The sequence below is a fragment of the Neltuma alba genome, unplaced genomic scaffold (assembly GCF_004799145.2).
Source record: "Neltuma alba isolate B1F8T4 unplaced genomic scaffold, ASM479914v2 tig00002632_pilon, whole genome shotgun sequence".
NCBI lineage: Eukaryota > Viridiplantae > Streptophyta > Magnoliopsida > Fabales > Fabaceae > Neltuma > Neltuma alba.
This window is the reverse complement of record NW_021632944.1, coordinates 81,058-103,664: the sequence shown is the minus strand read 5'-3', so window position 1 is coordinate 103,664 and position 22,607 is coordinate 81,058. Positions and strand designations below refer to the sequence as shown.

The window sequence follows — 22,607 nt, the reverse complement described above, 5'->3', positions numbered from 1 at the left end:
CCTTATTGTGGCACATTGTTGGGGCATTTAGAAGGCTAGGTGTGATTTTATTTTCAAAGGAATTCAAGTAGATCCAGTGAAAGTTGTCTCCTTCACTGCTTGCAAATGAAGGATGGTCTTCTAAAAAGACTGATTAAAAATAAATTTTGATGTTGCATTCAGCACAAACTCCACCTCTGCTGGTGTTGGGATTATTTGTAGAGACCATAGCAGATACCCTCTTAGTTTTGTGAGTAAGTAAGTTGCTGCAATCTCTCCCTTCAGGTCTGAATGTCTTGCTTGTAAAGATGCAATAATTTTTAGTGATCGTTTCAGTTGTGAGAAGATCAGTTTGAAGACTGATTGTCTGGAACTATATAGGGTTGCTATGAATGGTTCATCTTGTAATATAGAATGGTAATGTATTGATATTTTTACTAACATTTTTGAACTTTTAAAATCTAGCTCTCATGTTCAGCTCACTATGAATTCAAGGAGTGGAAATAATGTTGCAAACTACTCAGTAGCTTGTGCCAAGAATGGGGTGATTTCCAATGGAATGCTTGTTACAGCACTATCTCATTTTCAACATATTTTAGAAAAGGATGCTCTTAATGTTGTATATCCGTAGGCTTGTGTATTTGATTTTAGTAGCAATGGTTGTATGGCTAATGGCAGTGTTAGTGGCCGTGTAGATGTAGGATAATTTTTTGCCCTCCTCTCTTTCTTAGTATTCTTTTATGAATGTATTGCTTTTGTTAATATATATATATGTATATGTATATGTATATCTTTGATAAATATATATAAGGAATTTTAGAAAGTAATTAATAGATTTTTATCTAATTACTATATATAATAATTTTTCAAAGAAGTTATTTCTCTTGCAGTTTAATTTTTAAAAAACTTTGCCGTTGGCAAACTTTTTTTTAAAAAAAATTGTGAATATTTGTAATGTTTTTCTCTCTTTTTTAACTTTAGTCCCAAGTCAAAAAAAAAAAAAAACAATTCAACCTTTGCTTGGTATTAGGGAAATGGAAGGAAAGAGAGAGGAGGGGATAAAAACTTTGATGAGATCGATTTAAAAAGTTGGTGAAATGAAGTTAAAAGTTTTTAATTAACTTTTATTACTTTTTGGTTTTACATTTTTATTAAAATTTTATGATTTTATTTTTTAATTTTTTGAATTGAGCTTATAAAAATTTTCCTTCCCCTCCCATTTCCTCCATTTCCTTCTTACCAAACATTCCCTCATTCTTAGAATGTGTTTGTATCCACGTTTTCAAAAAAAAAAAGAAGTTGTGTTTGATTTAACATTTTTACAATCTAACTTTTGGGTCTTAGATGGGCTTATGAAAGAAACTAATGCATCTAGCTTTTAACAATGGGAAGTAATGGTGTGGAGGGAAAGTAGTATTTTTAATTTCTTCCTAATAATAAATTAGTTTCTTTATTTTTAATGATTTTAGAGTAAAATATACTCTCTTTTTTTATTAGGAAAGGAAAAGCTATAGCAACTACCCACTACAGTTCAAACAAGAAACCAAGTTCGTATCACCCTCCTGAATCAAATGTCGAGCACCATCTGGCAGATTCTGTAGGATCCTCAAATCATGCAACAAGGTTTTGGCCTCCCTAGCAATAGCATCAGCAACTGTGTTGGCCTCCCTGTCACACAAAACGAGCTCCACTTTCTAGCTTCGTAGTAGCATACCACAGATCCTTGCTACTACAGCATAATCATGATGCTCAATGGGAATATCAGCTCGAACAGCTGAAATGACCTCGCAGCAATCACTTTCAATAATTACGTCTCTAAAGTTCCATTCCCAGGCTAGTTTTAAGGCCCATAATATGCCCCATGCTTCCATAGTAAATGCGCTCCCCCCTCTGATGTTGTACATGAAGCCTCGGATAAACTTTCCTGCGTGGTTTCTAAGGATCCCACCATAAGCATAAATGCCAAGATTGCCGTTAAAGGAGCCATCAACATTAAATTTAATGATACTCGGAGGGGGAGGATGCCAGCGAATTAGAGGTAAGGAGCTTGTCCCAGCGAGTACAGTGGAGAGGCGCCCTATGATATGCATGCCCGTGTGCATGCAATTATGTCAGTACAGCTACTTGATGCTCCGTTGAAGATGCGGGCATTTCGTGCTAGCCATAAGGATCGAGCAAGCAGAGCAAACCACATATTCCATCTGAACCCGTCAACGTGAGTTGTACTATTCAAGTTCCATTCTAACCACTACAAGAGCTCTTGAAGTCGGAAGAACTCAACCCATTGTGGAGTAGGAAGCATCGCTTTCCAGACCTGAGTTGCAAGCTAGCAGTCAAGTAACACATGCAGGAGGGTCTCTTGGTTTTCCTTACAAATCTGACAGATCCCCGTTTTGTGTAATCCTCTATGAAATCTAGCCATATTAGTAAGGAGGCAACCATGAATGCAGAGCCAGAGAAATATTCTGTAATGTTGGGGCACCCGCATCTTCCATACTTTTTTCCACAAACTGCGAGCTCCAGTAAGTTGCTGGTTGGCAAGGAAATTATATGCCGATTTAACAGAAAAGAGACCGTCTGACGACCATCGCCACACAGGAATATCCCTCCTAGTTTGGCGGCTCATCTGCACTTAAGCAATGGCAATAACCACATAGTGAGGCAAAAACATAGAAATTTTTTACCAGGCCCAAGCTCTTGACTCAATAATGCATTCGAATACCTTCCAATCCTTATATTCATCGGAATAGACATTATAGCTAAGCTCTTAAGTTTTCTCATATGAGGCACCCAAACATCTTTCTAAAAGGAGGTTATCTTGCAGTCTCCAATATTCCACCCTAGACTCTACTTAACCATATCCTAGGAGGAGCAAATACTTGCCTAAGTGCGAGACATTGACTTGAATAATCTCACACAGGGTATTAAGTCGTCTCTGAGTTTATACTTATCTTTCATGAACCTGACCTAGAGGGCATCTTTTCGGTTGATTAAACTCCAACTGAGCTTCATCATAAATGCTCTGTTCTGTGTTTTAGCCTGACGAAGCCCTAAGCCTCCTTCCCCCTTACTTCTGCAAACTCTTTCCCAAGAGACTGGGCGTGTTTTACGTGATGAAGACGTGCTCCCCTAAAGGAAATTCTTGCACTTTTTAATCAATTAGGTTGCACATGCTGATAGGCAAAGGTACAGTTTGCACTGCATATGACGGAAGTGTGGCGATGATGGATGGCACAAGAGTATGGCGGGCAGCAAGAGATAATGTACTGGCCTTCCAACTAGATAGTTTGGTGTCCATTTTATCAAGCACAAAGTTATATGTAGATTTTGAAACCCACTGATGGTGGATGGGAATACCCAGGTATCGGCCTAAGTCTGAGGTGGGGAGGAAGCCCAGGAACAAGCTTAACTCCTTTACTCTATTGTGATTCACATTATTGGAGAAGAAAACTCTCGTTTTATTAGCATTAACCTTTTGCCTTGAGATAACACAAAAGTCATCGAGTATAGCTTTCACAACCTCGGCATGCTCCAAGTCTGCTTCCATAAATAAGATGAGGTCATCAGCAAAAAATAAGTGGGAGATAGGTGTACCTCTTTGGTTAAGCTAAAACGGTTTCCATTTGCCGTTGGCCACAGCATCATGAATCAAGTGACCCAGTCTCTCAATAGCCACCACAAAAGGTAAGGAGACAAGGGGTCGCCCTGGCATATACCTCTAGATGGGGAGAATTCATTTGCTTTGGCCCCATTCCAGAGTAGTTGCATTTTTGGAGACAAAACACAAGCCTCAATCACCTTCCACATGTAGGGTGGGAGTTGGAGTTCATTCTGGCAGTCAAAAAGGAAACTCCATTTAACCCTATCATGAGCTTTTTCTAGATCGATTTTAATGGCCATAAAACCTTGCTTTTTTTTTCATATTGTGCATAGAGTGAATAATTTCTTGGGTCAAGATAATGGGTATGTTTGGATTGGCGTTGGGCAAAACTGACTTCTAGCTCAACTGACTTTTGTAACTGAAGTTAGAGTAAAAGTCAGTTAGAGTATGTTTGGATAGATGCTTTTGAAAAGTCAGTTGAAAAAGCTGAAAGTTGTTTGGATGATGAATGAAAAAGTTAGTTTAGTTGTAAAATGACTAAAAAGGGCATGAACTTTATTAAATAGTAGTTTTTAATTTTTTATGTTTTTAATGTGATAATAGGTTAAAAAAACATATAAAATTATTATGATAAAATATAAATAGTTTAATTGTGAAATTATGAAATAAAAATATTTGTTATGAAGAAAAAGTTGAAAACACATTGTAGATAATTAATTAAATATACATAATAGACAAACATGAATATAAATTAAAATTTATTTGGTCTAAATAAAAACTTATTATGCTAACGAAGGAGATGAGGCAGAGAGAAAAATGTGAGGGTAAATCTGGGATGCTCATTTTTAGTAATCACCGTTTGAAACTACAGTTTGAAAAGTTAGATTTTTCTCCGTTGAGTCTAACTGAGGTTGAAAGCCAGAAGTTGGTTGGAAAAGTTAGCCCAGCCAAACAATAGTTTTGGTCCAACTCAGTTTGCAACCTCAGTTTCACAGATTCCAAGGCACAACTACAGTTTGGAACTGCAATCCAAACATACCCAACGTTGTTAGAGCTCTGTCTGCCACTAACGAAGTTGCACTGATTTGGTGCAATGATCTTGGGCATGATGCCTTTAAGTCTATTCGTTATGACCTACATTACACAAGCTTATAGGTTGAAATTCACGAATGGTCTCAGGGTGTTCCACTTTTGGAATTAGGACAATGAGGGTACCATTGATATCTCCTACTACGGCAGGGTCTTCAAACACTTGTTTGACTTTTGCAATCACCGAAGCTTTAACAGTGTTCCACTGGCTCTGGAAGAACAGGGGGTTAAGTCCATCTGGCCTGGGTACTTTAAGGGGGCCCATATCAAAGAGTGCTCTACAAATCTCAGTATCATCAACCTGTATACCAAGACCCTCTAAAATTGTATCTTCAATGGGGGTAGCTAGAATCAAAGTGAAGGGTGGGGGAATCCATACCATCGTCAGTATAAAGTGTTTCAAAGAAACTGCTTCTTGTATTCATTATTTCTTCAGCATTGTATGACCAATCTCCTAACTCTAGTTTCAAGGCTTCTATTCTATTCCTTCTCCTACAACAGTTTGCCATAGAATGGAAATACTGTGTATTGTGATGCCCCTCAATACACCATTTACTCCTAGAATATTGCGCCCACATAACCTCCTCCTACTTTAATACTTGTTCGAGCTGATTCCATAACTCAAGACAGAGTTTCTCTAACTTCTCATCGTAGGCCCTAGACGCTACTTACGGTTAATACCATCAAGTCTTCGATAGAGCTGCTCCTTGCGTTTGGGGATATGGCCAAATACTTCCTTATTCCATGTAGTTAACATATTTGTAAATAGGGAAATAGATGAGTTCCAATCAGTTTGACTGAGCCAGTTTTGTTGGACGAAATCCACCAAGTTCTCGTGTAATACCTATGGCGCAAAGAAACAGAAGGGCCTCTCACCAGAATTTTTACACGTTGAGTTGTCCATCTGGAGCAAAAGAGGGTAGTGATCAGACTTATACTTGGATAGGTGAGTGACAGACACGGTCGAAAAGCCTTCATGCCATTTTTCGTTCACAAAAACACGGTCAAGGCGGCTTTGGGTTGACCCTGTTCCCCATGTAAAACGAGGGCCAGTAAAGCCAATGTCAATCATACTATTCTCCAAGACCTATCTACAGAAGGAGATCTCCCCCCTTCTAGTGTTGGTGTTACTCCATCTTGCTCTATCTTCCTCCCAAGGAACAACATTGAAATCACTGGCAACAACCCATTTCCTATTGATTCTCCCGTCAAGATCACTTAGTACTTGCCAGAGATTTCAGCATTGAATAGTGTTCGGATGACCATATACAATGGCTAAACACCACTCGTCGTGTTTACCCATATTCACGAGTCCATGAATGAGTTGGTCTGTTGAAAAAGTAACCATGAAATCCATTCCTTCCTCCCATAATAACCAGATGCTGCCACTAAAGCCACAGGCCTCAACTACATGTGTGTTTTCCATCCTCAGCTTGCAAGAGAGAGTTTTCATCTTATGTCCCTATTGTTGTGGTTCAAGAATGGCAAGAAAGTTTACGCGGTGCCTCATACGAAGATCACATAGTAGTCTACTGAAAGAGGAGCCTCCAAATCCCCCAGTGTTCCACACCATAAGCTTCATCATAAACATCAAGCAAGACGAGGCAGCACAAGCAACATTCAGTTTAAACATACAGATCAGCCTACTGCACGGTCGTTTGCACCACCGTATGTGGTTTGTCCATACTATCATCGATCAAAGGATTCGAATAGACAAAGAAATGAGTTTTCTCCCTCGTACTCGGATCAATAGGATTGCTCGCACTGGTCCTAGTATGGTTTGCTGATCTATCTATCCCAGTATTAGATGTTGGAACAATCACCATGCAAAAAGCATCTGAGGGAGGTATCGTGACATCCACCTCCATGCTCATAATAGCGGGCCCGACTACATCTGGGAGGTTGGAGATTGGGCTTGTAGTATGCAACTTACTTTTAACGTTCAAATAGGCATCCATTGGGCTGGGATTCGTATGGCCCAATCTCTCCTTTGGCCTCTCATTTTGACTTGATACTTGCTTCTTCTTCTCCTGGGTTATACCATGTGGTTTTGGCACACTCATTAAAGCACGATTTTCACAATTGATATCTTGTAGTATATTATGATTCTCAATGTTAGATTCGACTAGAATATGGTCACTCATCACATTCAAAGCCAAAAATCTGGATCCCCTGGTGGGTTGACTACCTGCATCTCGACGATCTCGCCGACCTTCTCGCATAATCAGATTGTTCCCTGGTGCACCATTTCGGTTAGGCCTCGTTTTGACGAGCGCAACCATCTACTCATCGTATTTCTCCCCCTTATCTTTACTGACAGGTGGCGTCACTGACAGGCTCACTGTGGTTTCAGCAGGATATGAGCCCACTGGTTGGCCATTGGAGTTTTTAGGAGCTATCTTGTTTCGACACGGACAATTATCTGAATCATGTCCATATTTCCCACAGAGAAAACAAATCAGATGTAGGCCCTCGTAAACAATCTTCTTTTCCTTACTATTGATTTGGATAGATGGTAGGAGGAGGGCACTAAGATCCAGTTCTATACAGAGTCTAGCAAATATGCCCTTTGCTCGGAGTAAGGTATTGGGATCAACTCGCGGCACATGGCCAATCTGGCCACCCACAACATGCAAGATACCTTCGTCATGGTAGTTAAGAGGGAACTTTGGGATACAAACCCAGGCTGCGATCTTATTGACGACCTCCTCATTTAGTTCAAAATCTGCTTTCCATGGTTGCACCGCCAGGTAGTGATCATGTAGCAGCTAAGGCCCGCTTGTTAGCGCTGTCTCATAATCCTCCAGGTTGCTCATTTTGACTGAGAAAAAACCAAACCCAATCTCAATGGTTTCAACTTCCCCATGCTTTCCCCATAACTGTTGAAGTTTCAACCCCAGGTGGTCCTCCTGTATCATGTGCCCCAATAACCTGACAATGAGAGTTGTGCGCCACTTTCACGCCAGCTTCTCCCTAAATGTAGGAAGAACAATGATGTTGGTGACTCGTTCATTCTTCTCGATCGACAGCTTTGTCTTCCAGCCCTCATCCAGCCACCATTCACCATCGTCCTTAGCGTCGCTCATACTGTTGTCACGATTTGAACATGCCTGTTTGTATGACTTGGCCGTTTGAGAGTCATCAACCATCCAGTCTCCTCTCGTGCTACTACCGGTCAGCCAACAGTTCCACCACCTTCTCTTGTCCATACTTTCTTCCTACTTCTTTCCAACGTGTCAGCCTCCTTTGTTGACAGTGTTGTAGACGGAACCCCACTCTCACCACACTCAATCATCTCTTCTTTGTTCCTTAAAAATATACTAACACCTCTCTATTTTGCTTAAATTACAAAATCTCCCATCTATTTTGAAAATGTATATAGATTTCTCTTGAAAGTAAAATGTATGTTACACAAACATTCCTTACATATTTAATATTTTATTTCCATCTATTCACCTATTAGTTGACTTTTAAACTTTTTTGACTAAAATACCCCTCATTAACATAAAAATCCTTTAAACATTTATATTTGTAAAAAAAAATATTGATACAACAAAAAATAATTTCAATACATGAATTTTTAACATATAATAAAATTTATTAATTTTGATTATATTATAAAATTTTATAATTTTAATTTTTCATCACAGCCATTGAAGTTATTTATTTAGGTTTCTTTGAGATGGCTACAAAATATATTAAATACATGTGTTTTCCATCCTATAATATAAATTATCTAAGTTCAAGAGATTATAGAAATTATTTAAATTCATATTTCAAAATTTTTAAATAAAAATTTTGTTAGAAACATTTATAACTTAAGTGGGACCTTATTGTAGTTTTTTCAAAATTTTAGTTCTTCAAAGCTATTTAATTAAAATTTAGGAATTTAATATTATGAAGTGTAAATTAGTAAGTAAAAAGAATTTTAATATAAATTTTAATTAAATAAGTATCTTTTTAAAATATTCTTAACGTAGTTAATGGTTTGGATTTAAATGCATGTTTTCAAAATAGATGGATTTAATTAGGACAAAATACAGGGAATGTCATATATTTTACTCATGATTTTATTTTGCATATTTCTTTTACAATTTTCACCTTACATAAATTTAATATTAAATATGTACTACTTCTGATTCTTAATATGAAAGCTAGTTGACTAATTTGAAAATATTAAGAAAGTTAGTTAAAATAGTTATTTGTGATAAATAGGTATTGTCTTATATTTAGAATCAAATTAAGTGTTAAACTAGCTCTTATATTAAAGACTGGAGCATTCTTTTTAGTCATTTTATAACTAAATTGACTTTTTTTATTAATCATTCAAATAAGTTTCAATTTTTTAAGCTAACTTTTTTTTATAAAAGTTAATTTAGACATAAATCACATTATATTATCTGACTTTTATCCAATTTAACTTTTAATCAGATTAAAAAAAATTCTTTTGTCACTGTTAATCCAAACACACCCTTAGCTGTTAATATTAAATTTCTCTAGTTCGCACTGTATGTTTAAACCTTGACAGTGACCTTATTATTTACTTATTTACGAGTTATCAATAATATAGTCACTTTGCATATTTCTTATTTTCAGTATATTGGATTCAACCTGCATGTACCGTATAACAGAATAGTAATAACAACAAATTATATACAAAAATTATCAAATCTGTTGCTGTAATGTGAAAGTCTTGTTTAAAAGAAATTTATGAAATATGTTGTTGTTATAGAATAAAAAATTGAAAGAAGAATCAATTCCAAATATTCAAAATGGAGACTTGATTTGAAAAAAAAAAAACAAGAAGACAAAGCTAATGTTGTGACAAGTAGCAAAGTGTAAGGAAAATTGGAATTTAAAATTTTGAATTGAGCATTCTAAAAGAATACGGTAACTAAATAATAAATTAGACGTAAAATTTTTAAAATTAAAAAATAAGAAAAAAATTTCAATATATTTGACGGAGAGTTATCACGTCGTGTTATTTGAAACCATTGACTAACGAAGCTTTTTTGTGGGTTTTTTTTTAAATGAGTATCTTGAATTCGGGGGATCTTTGTTGAATTGTTGTCCACAATAATCATATATTTTTATTTTGAATTCAGCGACACCAGGTCCTCCCCCGTCATCACACGAGTCCGTCAGCCACATGGCAATCCACGTCGTTGCCTAGTCAATGTCATCTCTGCCACCTTGTTATCGCTTTTTCTCGTCATTTGTTGAGTCATTGGGGGCCACGTCTGTGCCAACATCACCACTTCAGCCCTATCAGCTGGTGAGCCATTGGCCATGTCTGCATCCACGTAACCGCATAGGCCCAGTCAGCTGGTGAGTCATCTGACACGTCTTCACCCACATCACCTCTCTGTCCCGGTCAGCCAGTGAGTCACTTGCCACCTTTGTACCTACTCCACATCTTTGCCCCTGTTTGTCGGGTGGTCACTTGCCACATCTGCTTCCATGTCGCCTCTTAGTCCCAGCTAGTCGTCATGTCATCTGCCTAGTCTGCATCCATGTCACCCCTTAGTCCTGGTTAGCTGGTGAGTCACTCGGCATGTTTTCAACCCACGTCAGCTCTTATGATTCAAAAACCGCCTGAAAAACATTTAAAAAAGGGAACTGTAGGACCGCATAAGACAATTAATTTCAAAGAGCTCCCAAAACTTTCTGAAACTTCACTGCAGGACCAAGGGGGCAAACTGATATTAATTCCACAAAGAAAATGACGCTATTGCCCCTCATAATACTTATTGCAGGGTGACATGTAAATGGACTAATTTCAGTTGTAAATAAAGGTATGTATGTTGCAAATTAACTAGTCTCACTTGCAAATGGATTCTCTCACACTTATTCACTCACAGGCACCTTTTTCAGGTGAATGAGGTGATATATAAATTGACTAATTCTAATTGTAAATAAATGTATGTATGTTGCAAATTGACTAATTCCACTTGCAAATGGGCGCTCCCACACTTGTTCACTCACGGAGACCTTTTTCAGGTGAAGGAAGTGACATGTAAATGGACTAATTCCAGTTGTAAATAAATATATGTATGTTGCAAATTGTCTAGTCCCACTTGCAAATGGACTGTCCCACACTTGTTCACTCAGACACATTCTTCAGGTGAAGAAGGTAATATATAAATGGACTAATTTTAATTGTAAATATATTTATGCATGTTGTAAATTATCTAATCTCACTTGCAAATGGGTTCTCCCATACTTGTTCACATGAGGGGCAATATGGTCATTTTCTTTGTGGAATTAATATCAGTTTGCCCCCTTGGTCCTGCAGTGAAATTTCAGAAAGTTTTGAGGGCTCTTTGACATTAATTGTCTTCTGCGGTTTTACAGTGAAATTTTCCCTTTAAAAAATCCCTTGGCAGCCTTTAGTGGCATCCACTTGAATGCGCGTCATCACTGTAATATTTTCAAGTTGGAGTTTTTCTCAAATAAACAAAAACGGACGGTCCAAACCATTTTGAGCCACCTTAAACCACCGGCTTTTGGGCCGCCAGAACTCAGAGTGGTATGGAGAAATCCGGACGGATATAAAAAGAAATATGCCTTCCACGTGCTGCACCCGTCCCACACTCGCAGAAAGGACAGAAAAGGGTAAAAGAGGAGAGGTAGATATGATAGAAAGGAGAAAAAAAGAAAGAACAATCACAAACAACCAAATTTTTGGTCCTCCTTTTTTCCATAATTGCAACCTGCTGCGGCTCTCGTCCAAATCCAATGATTAAAAAAAATATATGGTTGCAGAAATCTCGTGGACGATGAGGAGGTAAGAAGCCCAGTTTATTTTTTCTTTTTTTTTTATAGGAAAAAGTTTAGGTGAGTTGGGTTCTGAGTGTACATCAAGACCAGGGCATGCTTTCAAGTTTAAAGAGTGCTTACAGAAATTCTCATAGATCGCCTACCAACAAGGTTTTCATATCGGCAGCGGAATTCAAACTCATGATCTTATGGATTATGAGCCGACTCCTTACTAACTGGATAAACTCTTGTTGATAAGAAGCCTAATCTCTGATTGGCTTATACTGGGAAGAAGGAAGCAATTTAAAATTCAATACTAATTATAAATGGACTTGTGATTAATATTTTATTATTATTTTAAATTATAAAATATTTGTTTAAAGTTATAAACTTTTTTTTTTAACTGATACGTCCTGATATTTGATAGGAATCCATTGAGGGTGAGACTAAAGAGACAAACAAACAAATATTGGCAATAATTAAAAAGACATTTAATTATGTTTGTGCATCATTTTTTTTTAAGGAGAGAATTGCGTGAAATTCTGCAGTGTCTTGTTTAAATTATGTTTGGATCGCATTGCAGTTCTATATGTATAGACATGGGCTTAGTGCTAATAATGCAGTAGACTTATTCTAATTTCAAGCGGGAAAAACAGCGTTAAAAATACTAGCACTCAATTTTGATGGCTTCGGGCAAGTTAATTTCATGAAGAAATAACGAACCATTCAAATTGAGATGCGAAGGGCTAAATGAGTCCAAGTTTTTTTACATGGAATAAAATGTCAAATATAATTTTTTTTAATGTTAAATAAACCGGTCCTAAATGTGTTTGGGAGTGCGTTCTCATCAAATCTATTGCCTACTATTTCTGAGTAGAGCGTATGATTCTACCAAAGAATAAAATTTGGAAAATTATAATGATAAATGATTAAAGACACCTTATTTGACAAAGAAACCAAATCATTCTTAAAGCATATGGTTAACAGCAAGTCTCACAAAGAAATATGAAAATAGCTTTAAAATTCACTTTAGTCTCACCATAAAGTTGGAAGAAACAAGCCAACACTCCAATAACAGGGGCGCACACGATATTTCCTTTTCTTCATATCAAATATTATACAAACTTCAACATTAACTCCTTCACGCTGTATTACGGCTGCTTGGAGCAAACCTGTCCCTGTATGTATGAGAAATTGAATAATGAAATCAAATTGAATGGGGTGGATAAAAACAGTTTAAAAATTAAAAAAAATAAATTATATCCATATTTACAATCATTAATTGTTAATATGTCATTTGAAGAACATTCTGAAGCATACCTGCTGCTATGGGGATTGACAAGGTACGGTTGAAGGAGATACTTAGCTTGGGGTTGGTCCCACTGAAGCGATTCCCACCATTGTTCATCACACCTTATTTGTTCAAGAGCAGATGATGGTGATATTTGCTGACCTTCCTCTATTCCGAACAGACCCAGAGGCAATTTCTTTAGAGCTTTGCAGCGACCAACTTCAATGGTGCGTAGAGAATCACATTGAATGTGCCCATTGTATATGCTTTTCAGGTTTTCTAAATAATGCAATTTCAAGGTCTTCAATTTTGGAAGGATCACTTCGGCTGCATGGCTGCTGCCTTCAGCGTTTGTATTCCTCTCTCCTTCAATAATTTCTTCCATTGCTCGGCAATCAACGATGCTAATTTCTTCAAGACTTTTAAGTTCGAGGATGAGCTGCTTTTGGAACAGAAATTTCAGTGAGCCACATCTTTCAACATGAATACTCTTCAGGTTCTTTAGAGTACCTGGTTTCACAACTTCCCCGCATATCATCCTCAGTTTTGGCAAATCATATAGTTTCATTCTCTCTAACTGTGACAAATTGTTCTCCTCACTTTCCAGAATGCATTCCATCCCGAAACACCATTTGATATCACAAGTTTTCAAGCACATTCCATCCAGTAAGTGCAAAGAGAAGCGTTTTATATCAGAATACTCAATTACTAACTGCATCACATTTCTCGGAATCAATTCGGTGATCTCCGCTTCTGAAAGGTTCCTTCCTCCATAATTCATGTTTATAACTAAACTAGTTCTCTCAAATAATTGTGAGGTGTCATATTCGTTTAGAGACCCAACCACAAGCTTGAACTCCTCCAATTGAGAAAACCCGAGACATTTAACAATTCTTCTGTAAGCTCTAATGTCACATAGCTGCATGTGCACAAGAGACAACTTATGGCAGGATGCAATTTCTTCAACGCCAACTGCATAAGAGTAAGAATTTGTAACGTCAGATGATACTACCTTCATAGGCGAACCCAGAATCAACAACTCCTCTAGAAGAGTAAATTTGGACAAGAGTCCAGCTCCTAAGCTTTGGACGCATGTGAAGGAGAAATCCAGGTGTCTCAGACTGGTCAAATGTTCCATCCCTTCTGGGAGTTCTGTCAAGCTTCTAGAAACTGAAAAATCTAAATACTCCAATTTTGTGAGCCTCGCTAAAGAAGGAACACGAATAAGATTCCAACATTGGCTACATATCAAGGCACGTAGATTCTTCAAATCTGAAAGAGACATAGGCAGAGCACTGATCCCAGTATTGGAGAGATCAAGAACTTTTAGCCCTTGCATATTGTCAAAGAAGTCATCTGATATATTTTGTTCAAATGAGTTGCATTGAAGGAGTAAAGAAGTGAGTCTGGGACAGATTGGATTGAATCCTATATATTTCACGTCATTTCGCATCAATGATGCCCACTGAACATCTTTCCATTCCTGAGGGGGCGGCAGTTTTACTTGTCCCATGCTAGCTTTCACGATGCATCTACGCTTTGTACTCATGATTGTGAGGGCCATATCTCTTATCAAATCATGCAATTTCACATATCTCACCCCATTCCCAATTTTTAATTCCAACAAGCAAGCAGATATTAATTGGCGTATAATCTTTTGCCCCTCTCGTTTCATCTTGGCCATGCTTCCGCCACCTAATAAATCTTCCCATACCCAGTAATTAATCAATTCATTCTCATCAATTAGATGACCTTTTGGGTATAAAGCACAAAACAGAAAGCAATACCGCCTTGCATCATCCTCTAGTTTTGAATAGCTCAACTTCAAACGAGAATATACTACTTCCTCAAAGTTGTGAATACCAGTAGTTGAAGTTCTTAACTCTTGTAATGCATCCTCCCACTCTCTTATATCTGCTGTATTTCTCAATGCACGCCCAACTGTAACAATAGCTAGAGGCAAACCACAGCATTGTTTCGCCACTTCCATTGCAATTGATTGTACATTTGGATCTGATGGCACAAGTTCCCCAGCTTTGTCATTGAAGAGATTCCATGCTTCATTCTCTGGAAGAAGTTTCACTTCGACATCCTTGTCTGTTTCCATGTCTTTGCACACTGTACGGCTTCGAGTTATTATCACTAATTTAGAACCATTCTCTGCTGTTGGAAAAGGAATTCCAACTTCTTCAATAGAGAGTGGCTCCCAAACCTCATCCAAAATCAGTGCAAATGTCTTCTTCCTATCAAAAGCTTCTAATAATTTAGAAGCTCTTGCTCTTTCATCATCAGCATCTTGAAAAATCAAACCTAATCTCCTAGCTATATCTTGTTGCACCTTTCTTGGATCCTTTGACGCTTCCACCCAAATAATGCAATTAAATTGACTCCTTCCTTTCACTAGGCGGTTGTGAATCTCTGACATGATAGTTGTTTTACCTGCTCCTCCGATTCCCCAGACACCAATCCTTCGGACTTTTTTGTCAAGTAGGAATTCCCCAATCTTCAGAAGAATTTGTTTATGTGTTTCATATTCCACCATTGGTGTTGCAGACAAAACATCACCAACCTTGTTTATAGGAACAATTAAATGATCCAAAGGTGGAACATGATCTAGAAGTTCATTAATATCTCTAATCTTCTTCTCAATAAGCTTCCCCATTTTGATTCTTGAACAAATGAAACAGCATCCTCTATGTGAGCCATTTTCATCCAAGAGCTTGTTAACTTCTGTCTTTACCCCATCAACTTTCTCAAACCAGAAATTACATAGATTTGTTGGCTGTGCTCTGTTTTGACTGCACAATCGATTTACTTCATGTTCAACATCTCTTTTACGAGCATCCAACTCTTGCCTCGAATTATCCAGTTGTTGAATACTCCTCCTGGATGCTCTGAAGTGTTTATAATTTTCTCTAATTACTTCATGTAGACAGCAACACAAGCCTAGGGTGCTTGACACACATCCAAGAACTTCCATGGTTGGCTCCAAGGAATTCGAACGAACAAACGAATATAACAAGCAAAATGTATGTTGCTGGAGCTAGTGTGTCCTGTCAACTACATATTGAAAACGTAACGAAAGGTCAAATATATGATCTCCAAATTGAAAATCATAAAAAAAAACCAGCTGGAGCGCACGGTTAGCTAAAATAGAAACAAAATGGTGATTTTAGTGAGACGATCATTTCATGCTCCTTTTTCTAATTTGCATTCGCGTTCTCTTGCCAACAATGCACTACCCTTTTCTTAATTGACTTTTATTTTGATCTTAAATATAAGACCCAATCCATTTTATCTCTTATATTTATATATATTTTTTCAAAATAGCCTTTCTAATAATAATTACAACACTTATTTAGAACAAATAACTAACTTAATTTACTTTCTTAATCTCCTCAAATTAGTCAACTGACTCTTATAATTAGGACCGAAGGTAGTATTATAAATTATTATTTTAATTTTAATAATATTTATCCTTTAACAACAACAACAACAATAATAATAAAAGAGGTGATTTCGGGACACTATCCTCTCATTTTTCCCTTCTTTTCTTTTTCTTTCCTTTTCTTTTTACTGTCATTTTATAATTTCATGTGTTTAAATTTAATATTTTATAAAATAATTATTTTATGCAAATAAATTTCTACTATTATAATTTGATCAATATAAAATATAAAATTTTATTAAAATTTAATGAGAATATTTTCTTATAATTTTAAATTGTTCGATTGAAATTTTAATCTTTTAAATTTATTTATGTAAAATAATAATAAGAATAAGAATAGAAATTTCGGAAAATTGTTGAAAAATATCTCCTTGCAAAATTTATTATCAAAGATACCTGAAATTTTATTAATGACTCAAGTGCAACTTATCTTCTATGAATGCTACTTTTTTCAAGTGTGAGGAATCTATCTTTAATTATATGCAAAATAAAAAATATTTATACATAACTAAAAATATGATGTAAATAGTTTAGAAAAAATTACATTTGCTAAAAATGAGTTATACTCATTCAAAATATTAGTATCTTAAGTACTTTTAGATGATAAATTTTATAATCAGTAATTTTTGAAATAATTTTACAAGATAGTTAATGTATTGTGAAAACTTTAATTAGATTACAATAAAAAATAATCTTAAAAAAGGGAAAACAGAGTCTGCCTTAGTCAATGTTCCCCGGAGAAGGCAAGCAAAACAAAAGGACGTGAAGGAAAGAGGGAGAGAGAGTTGAATAAGAAAAGAAGTGAATTTTGTTTCAGAACATAAACATGCTTTTAAGTGTTTAGATCGTAGCTCCAACGAAATCCCCTCTGGCAGCTTTCTGTATCCAATTTTCTTACTGCATCTCTCCTACATCTTTTTGACGAGCATCCACCTTTTGCATCAAAAAATTCAGCCGCTGAATCTTCCTCTCGGATGCTCTCAAGTGTTTATAATTTTTTTTTGAAAAAATTACACTCAGGTCCCATACAAGAGGATTAATTCACAAAAAGTTCCTCAAAATCCTAAAATAACTCCTAATTCCCCAGGGACCTGTGTGTAATAAATTATAATTGTGAAATTATCTATTTAGTCCCATTCATTTACAACCTTAACAGTGGCTGTTGACAATATGAGGAGAAGTGGTTAACAATATCCACAGTGCGCCTGGTATCTCATAGAGTGAGTTGTCAGGGACACTGCTGAGGTTGTTAACCACTTCTCCTCGAGTTGTCAACAGCCACTGTTGAGGTTGTAAATAATTACTGCAACAAAATTAATGAGGGTAAATAAATAATTTTATAATTTTAATTTATTACACATAGATCTCTGGGGACTTAGGAATCATTTTAGAATTTCTAAGAACTTTTTATGAATTAATTGTCTTGTGTAGAATCTATGTGTAATTTTTCCTTCTTTTTTTTCCTAATTACTTCATGATGAGAGCAGCACAAGTCCTATGAAGCTTGACAAACTCCCAACAAGTTCCATGGTTGGCTCCAAGGAATTCAAACAAACAGATGAATATAAAATGCAAGGTGAAATATATGATGTCTAACTAGGAATAGAAACAGATTAGGCTTTGGCTAAATAGGCTTAAGCTTATAATAAGTGTTCAAAGCTTAAGCATGGGTCTGAGCTTGTATAGAAGTCCCCCCCCCCCAAAGACCTGAGCCTTTGAAAGGTTTGGCAAGCCTGAAGTCATTTTAAAGGTCTACTTACAATGTAGGTAGTTAAAAAGACCTTATGTTTCAATCTTTAAAAGTCATAAATAGGTTTTAAGCCTACTAAAACCTATATAAATGTATGTATTTAGTATACTTAGAAGCCTATATATTTTAATATATATTAATAAAATAAATTTTAAAAAATTAATCTAGCCGTACTTTAAATTTTAAGACTTAGCTTGTTAAAAGCCTCTAGGCCTTAGGCCTGACCTACTTACTCAAACAATTCAGGCCATATCAGGCCCCAACCAAGCCAGGTTGTAAGCCTATGATATTTCCACCTCCATCTCCAAGACTGTACAGGGAAGAGCATCAAGAGCGGGAATATATTTGAACAATGGTTTTCCAAATAGAAAATTATAAACAAAAACCTGCTCGAGCACATGTGAAATCAAAATAGAAACAAAACGCTGATTTTAGTGAGGCATACATTTCATGCTTCTGGCTAATGTGTAGCAGGAACTATCAAATATTCAAACTTTATTTTAATCGAGTCTTCCAAGTATTGCAACACACTGAGAGAAAAATTTGGAAGGGGTATTTATCAATCAGGTTCAAAAACACAAAAAATGTCAAATCAGGGCATCTACAAGGTTGTAGTCACAGTATTCCAACCTTGAAGACACCGGCAAGTTCACTTTTTGTGGTGGAGGGGCTATTCTCTTTAAGAAAGAAAATTATGTAGTCATGACAGGAAGAGGACAGTGAATAATAAGAGGAAGAATCCGGATGTTGCATAAGCATAAAGTTGAATCCGTCGGAAAAGAAGACAGATATAAAAGGGACGAAGAGGAAATAATCGTACCAAGCTTCTATTTCAGCACAAAAATTCAAATCTGGTCATGGCATCGCCCATCACCCTTCCTTCACCTCTTTGGAACTCTTCCATCTCCTTCGTCGTTCTTCAAGATGTTTGATTCTGTGTCACGTTTTCTACCTTTCTCTTACGTCAACACTGAGAGGAGAGAAAGTCAGAAAAGAGAATAGCGATGCAGAAAACGAAAAAGAAACGTGTGTATTTGAAAAGGTCGGGTTGATATGGTTTGGGATGCCAGCTATCATGTCCCTCTACAGTCTACCCCACATGTCCTCTTTTTGCCCTTTCCTTTTACTAGCATCATTTTAAGAGAAAATGATTAAAAAAAACAGCCGAAAAAATAAAAAAATTATACAGACAAATCAGTTTATAAAATTCTTGTTAAAATTTATATTATTGTTGTCAAAATCTATATAAATATTATCATGAGTTTTTATTTACAATTTTTTTTTATTTTGACAGTCTCTCTCTTTTTACCATTTTTTTCTAATTTTAAAGTCTACCATGAGGGAAAAAAACTATAAGTCTTTATACTTTGGGATATTTGCAAAAAAAAAAAAAAATCTTAGAAATTGAAAATTGCATATAAAGACTTATTCACAAAAAATAATTATCAGTTGCTTATCAATCGGCAGTTGTTATTAGAACTAATAATACCCTATTTATAATTTTTTTTATTTTTATATCTGTTTATGATTTTTTTTCATTAATTATTTGCCCTTGCATTTCGGGGCCGGCGTGCTAACATCACCCAATTAGCCCCCCACCGTAATTAATACCCATCCAAGCATTAATAATATTAGCTCATGTTATTAATATAAAAATTTATTTGACTTTTATTTTGGTATGAAATATAATATTCGAATCACTTTGTCTCTCATATTTATAAATTTTTTTCAAACTAATTCTTATAATAATAATAATTCTAACCAATATATTTTACTAGTAAAGATATTTAAAGAAAGACAATATCTATTTATTAGAAATAACCAACTTAACTAGTGTTCTTAGTCTATTTAAATTAATTAAATAGTTCTTATATTAAAGATCGGAGGTAGTATATGCTAATTAATAAGACCTATTTATATTTTTAGATGGACAATATCCTTTCCACCTTTTCATGAATTCAAATGTTTCTCGCTGTACTTTCAAGTTCTCCTTAAACTATGATGAAGGGACTAAAATTCAAGAAATGACTGCCGACTCCAAATTAATTCTCGTTAGCCCTGCTCTCTAGCAATGATCCTCAAATGTCCTCGTTAATTTACATAAGGGCTAATTGGCATGTCAGACTCATGCAAGACATGTCCATACATAGATGAGCATAATCACTCAAACTCCATGCAATGTACAGAAAAGCGTACTGGGTCTACATAAAAGAGGAGATTACACACAGATATACAAGCTGAGAGACGCATACATCTTCCATAAGTGATATATAATTGCACAAGTATCAGTCCTAGCTAGGTAACTATAACATTTCTAAGCCAACTGATTGGGTCCGTCGAGGACTAACATGATCATCAGAAGTTCTCACACTCTCCCACTTTGAAGAATTCCAATGGCGCACAGTTTCTGTGTCATGCTGCTGTTGAGAGTTAAAAAGTCACTGCTAAAGGTTTTTAACGGTGACTTTTGTTCACCACCAAGTCACTATTGCAGCGAGTGTCGTTGATATTAATATCAGCGACAAATGTCACCGTTCAAAGGTGTCTTTAGCAGCAATGTGCTGCTGTTAAATGTCACTTTTAACGGTGACCCTATACTGCTGAATGATACTTTCATCGAGTTCAAAAAACATAATAATAATAACAACACATCATCACCCACCTGCCATTTCAAGCCACGCCATCCATTACCTGTCACCTCACTTGCCTCCCTCTCCGCCACTAGCCACATGTCGCCATATCATTAGAGCCGGGAATCAGGGCCGGCCCGGCCCTCCAGGGCTGGCCCTTCAGGGCTGGCGGGCTTAAAAGGGCCGGCCCTCCAGGGCTGAAATTTTAAAAATACCCCAATTTGCTAAGCCCGGCCCTTAAGCTACAGGGCCAGGGCCGGCCCGCGGGCTTTTGGCCCGTTTAAGGAAAAATACTATTTTTTTATATTTATCAAATTTTTTTATAAAAATAAACCAATAAAATTATTAATAAAAGACATAAATATGAATAAATTAAGTCACAAATATAAAATATCATCATATATAAATATTCATCAACATCTAAGAACATCTAAAACATTCATTAACAAGATAACAACATCTAAAAGTTTTATCTATAATACAATTGTGCAATAAATAAACACTATCATTAATCTTTTGAAACTTCATCATCACTATAATTAATTACTTTTCTTCATAAGTATGCTTTCTTTCGTAACAAAAATATCAAGTTTTCTTCTTTATAAGAATTTTATTTTTGAATTTTGCAATCTAACTATTATTTTACTTTAATGTGAGAAACATTGTTGTTGAAACTCATGAATTTCTAATTCAAATTATAGAATCACAAGTTATATAAGCATAAAATATTCTATTATCAAATAGATATATAGTTTAAAATATCAACGCATATATATAAATCAAATCATTATTAAAGTCCAAATTAACCGATTTTTTAAAAATTTAATTAGATAAATTATTGTCTAAAACTAAATTTAATTTTAAAATGATAATAATAACTAAATATTTGAAATATTATTAACAATGTAAAAAATTAATAACATTAATATTATATAAAAAATAAAAAAAATTATAAAAGGGCTTAAAAGGGCCGGCCCGTGGCCCTCCAGGGCCGGCCCTTTTAAGCCCTCGGCCCTCCAGGGCTTATTTCTCATTTTAAGAAAAATATCAAGCCCGGCCCTCGTAATTTCAGGGCCTAAACGGGCCGGCCCGATGGGCTCGGCCCGTTTTCCCGGCTCTACATATCATTGCCCCCATCACCAGCCACGTGTCATCACATCTCGCCACATCACGCCATGTCAACTCTTAATATTTTCACCTCCTAAATGTACTTGCTTAGATTCAAACCCTTGACCTCCTTGTTATTGTGTTGAGCCTCCTACCATATAAACTGTGATGAATTCTCACCTTTTTATTGCAAAATGAGATATATATCTCTATGATATTATTTATAATATATATCTGATATAAATATATAAATATTATTGTATAAATATGTTAAATTATACATATGTTAATGTATATGTTAATATTAATATATATTATAAATATTATGTAAATATATATTAATATTATATCTTATATTTTAATATATGTTGATAAAATATTTATCATATACTTCTTAAATAAACTAAAGTATTTATATAGTGAATGAAATATAATACATCCATAAATTTCTTATTTATATTCAGTTTATAATATTATTTAATATTTTAATTAGAAATAAAAATTATTACATAAAAATAAAAAATTCATTTACAGATTATGCCATCTATTTTCTCCTTGCTTGAAAAAGTTATTTTTCATCTACATTAATTATACAATTTTTAAAAAATTTGTTGGTAAATTTTTACGTATATTTTCCGCTTTTATTAATTTTATTTATTAATTTATTACAAATTGTAGAATAAATGTATGATTTATACTAATATTTTAAGATAATATTAAATAATTATATAATATCATATGAATATATTTAATATTTTTTAGCTAATCTATTTATAAGGATATCTTGATTAAGATGTTTAGAGAAAATATCCCATATGGCTTGGGGATAAATTTATTAAACTTTTATGAGCTTAATTGTACGATTTATATTTACCATCCATTTCTTTGCCTCCCAAACACACTAAGGGGGTGTTTAGGTAAAAACAAAATTATGATTTTAAAAGTACCTTTAC

General features: G+C 35.3%; 2 protein-coding genes across 2 annotated transcripts; both read right to left on the bottom strand.

Annotated features, from left to right (window-relative positions):
- Positions 1–12,371: 12,371 nt before the first annotated feature.
- LOC114734344 (disease resistance protein RPS2-like) lies at positions 12,372–13,643 on the bottom strand. Its single transcript, XM_028921976.1, has 2 exons — positions 12,749–13,643; positions 12,372–12,606 (listed from the first exon to the last, which is right to left on the bottom strand). Exons 1-2 carry the CDS (start codon positions 13,498–13,500, stop codon positions 12,570–12,572), a joined length of 789 nt encoding a protein of 262 aa, XP_028777809.1. The 5' UTR covers positions 13,501–13,643; the 3' UTR covers positions 12,372–12,569.
- On the bottom strand, positions 13,631–15,699 carry LOC114734368 (probable disease resistance protein At4g27220). The gene is made up of 2 exons (XM_028922009.1): positions 13,746–15,699; positions 13,631–13,638 (listed from the first exon to the last, which is right to left on the bottom strand). Exons 1-2 carry the CDS (start codon positions 15,697–15,699, stop codon positions 13,631–13,633), a joined length of 1,962 nt encoding a protein of 653 aa, XP_028777842.1.
- Between the last annotated feature and the right edge of the window lie 6,908 nt (positions 15,700–22,607).

Excerpts from the sequence above, each read along its gene's own strand:
- LOC114734344 (XM_028921976.1), bottom strand. The coding sequence starts at position 13,500 with ATGAATTATGGAGGAAGGAACCTTTCAGAAGCGGAGATCACCGAATTG. Across the intron at positions 12,607-12,748 it reads GTCAATCCCCATAGCAGCAG|GGACAGGTTTGCTCCAAGCA; the intron begins GTATGCTTCAGA and ends TCATACATACAG.
- LOC114734368 (XM_028922009.1), bottom strand. The coding sequence starts at position 15,699 with ATGGAAGTTCTTGGATGTGTGTCAAGCACCCTAGGCTTGTGTTGCTGT.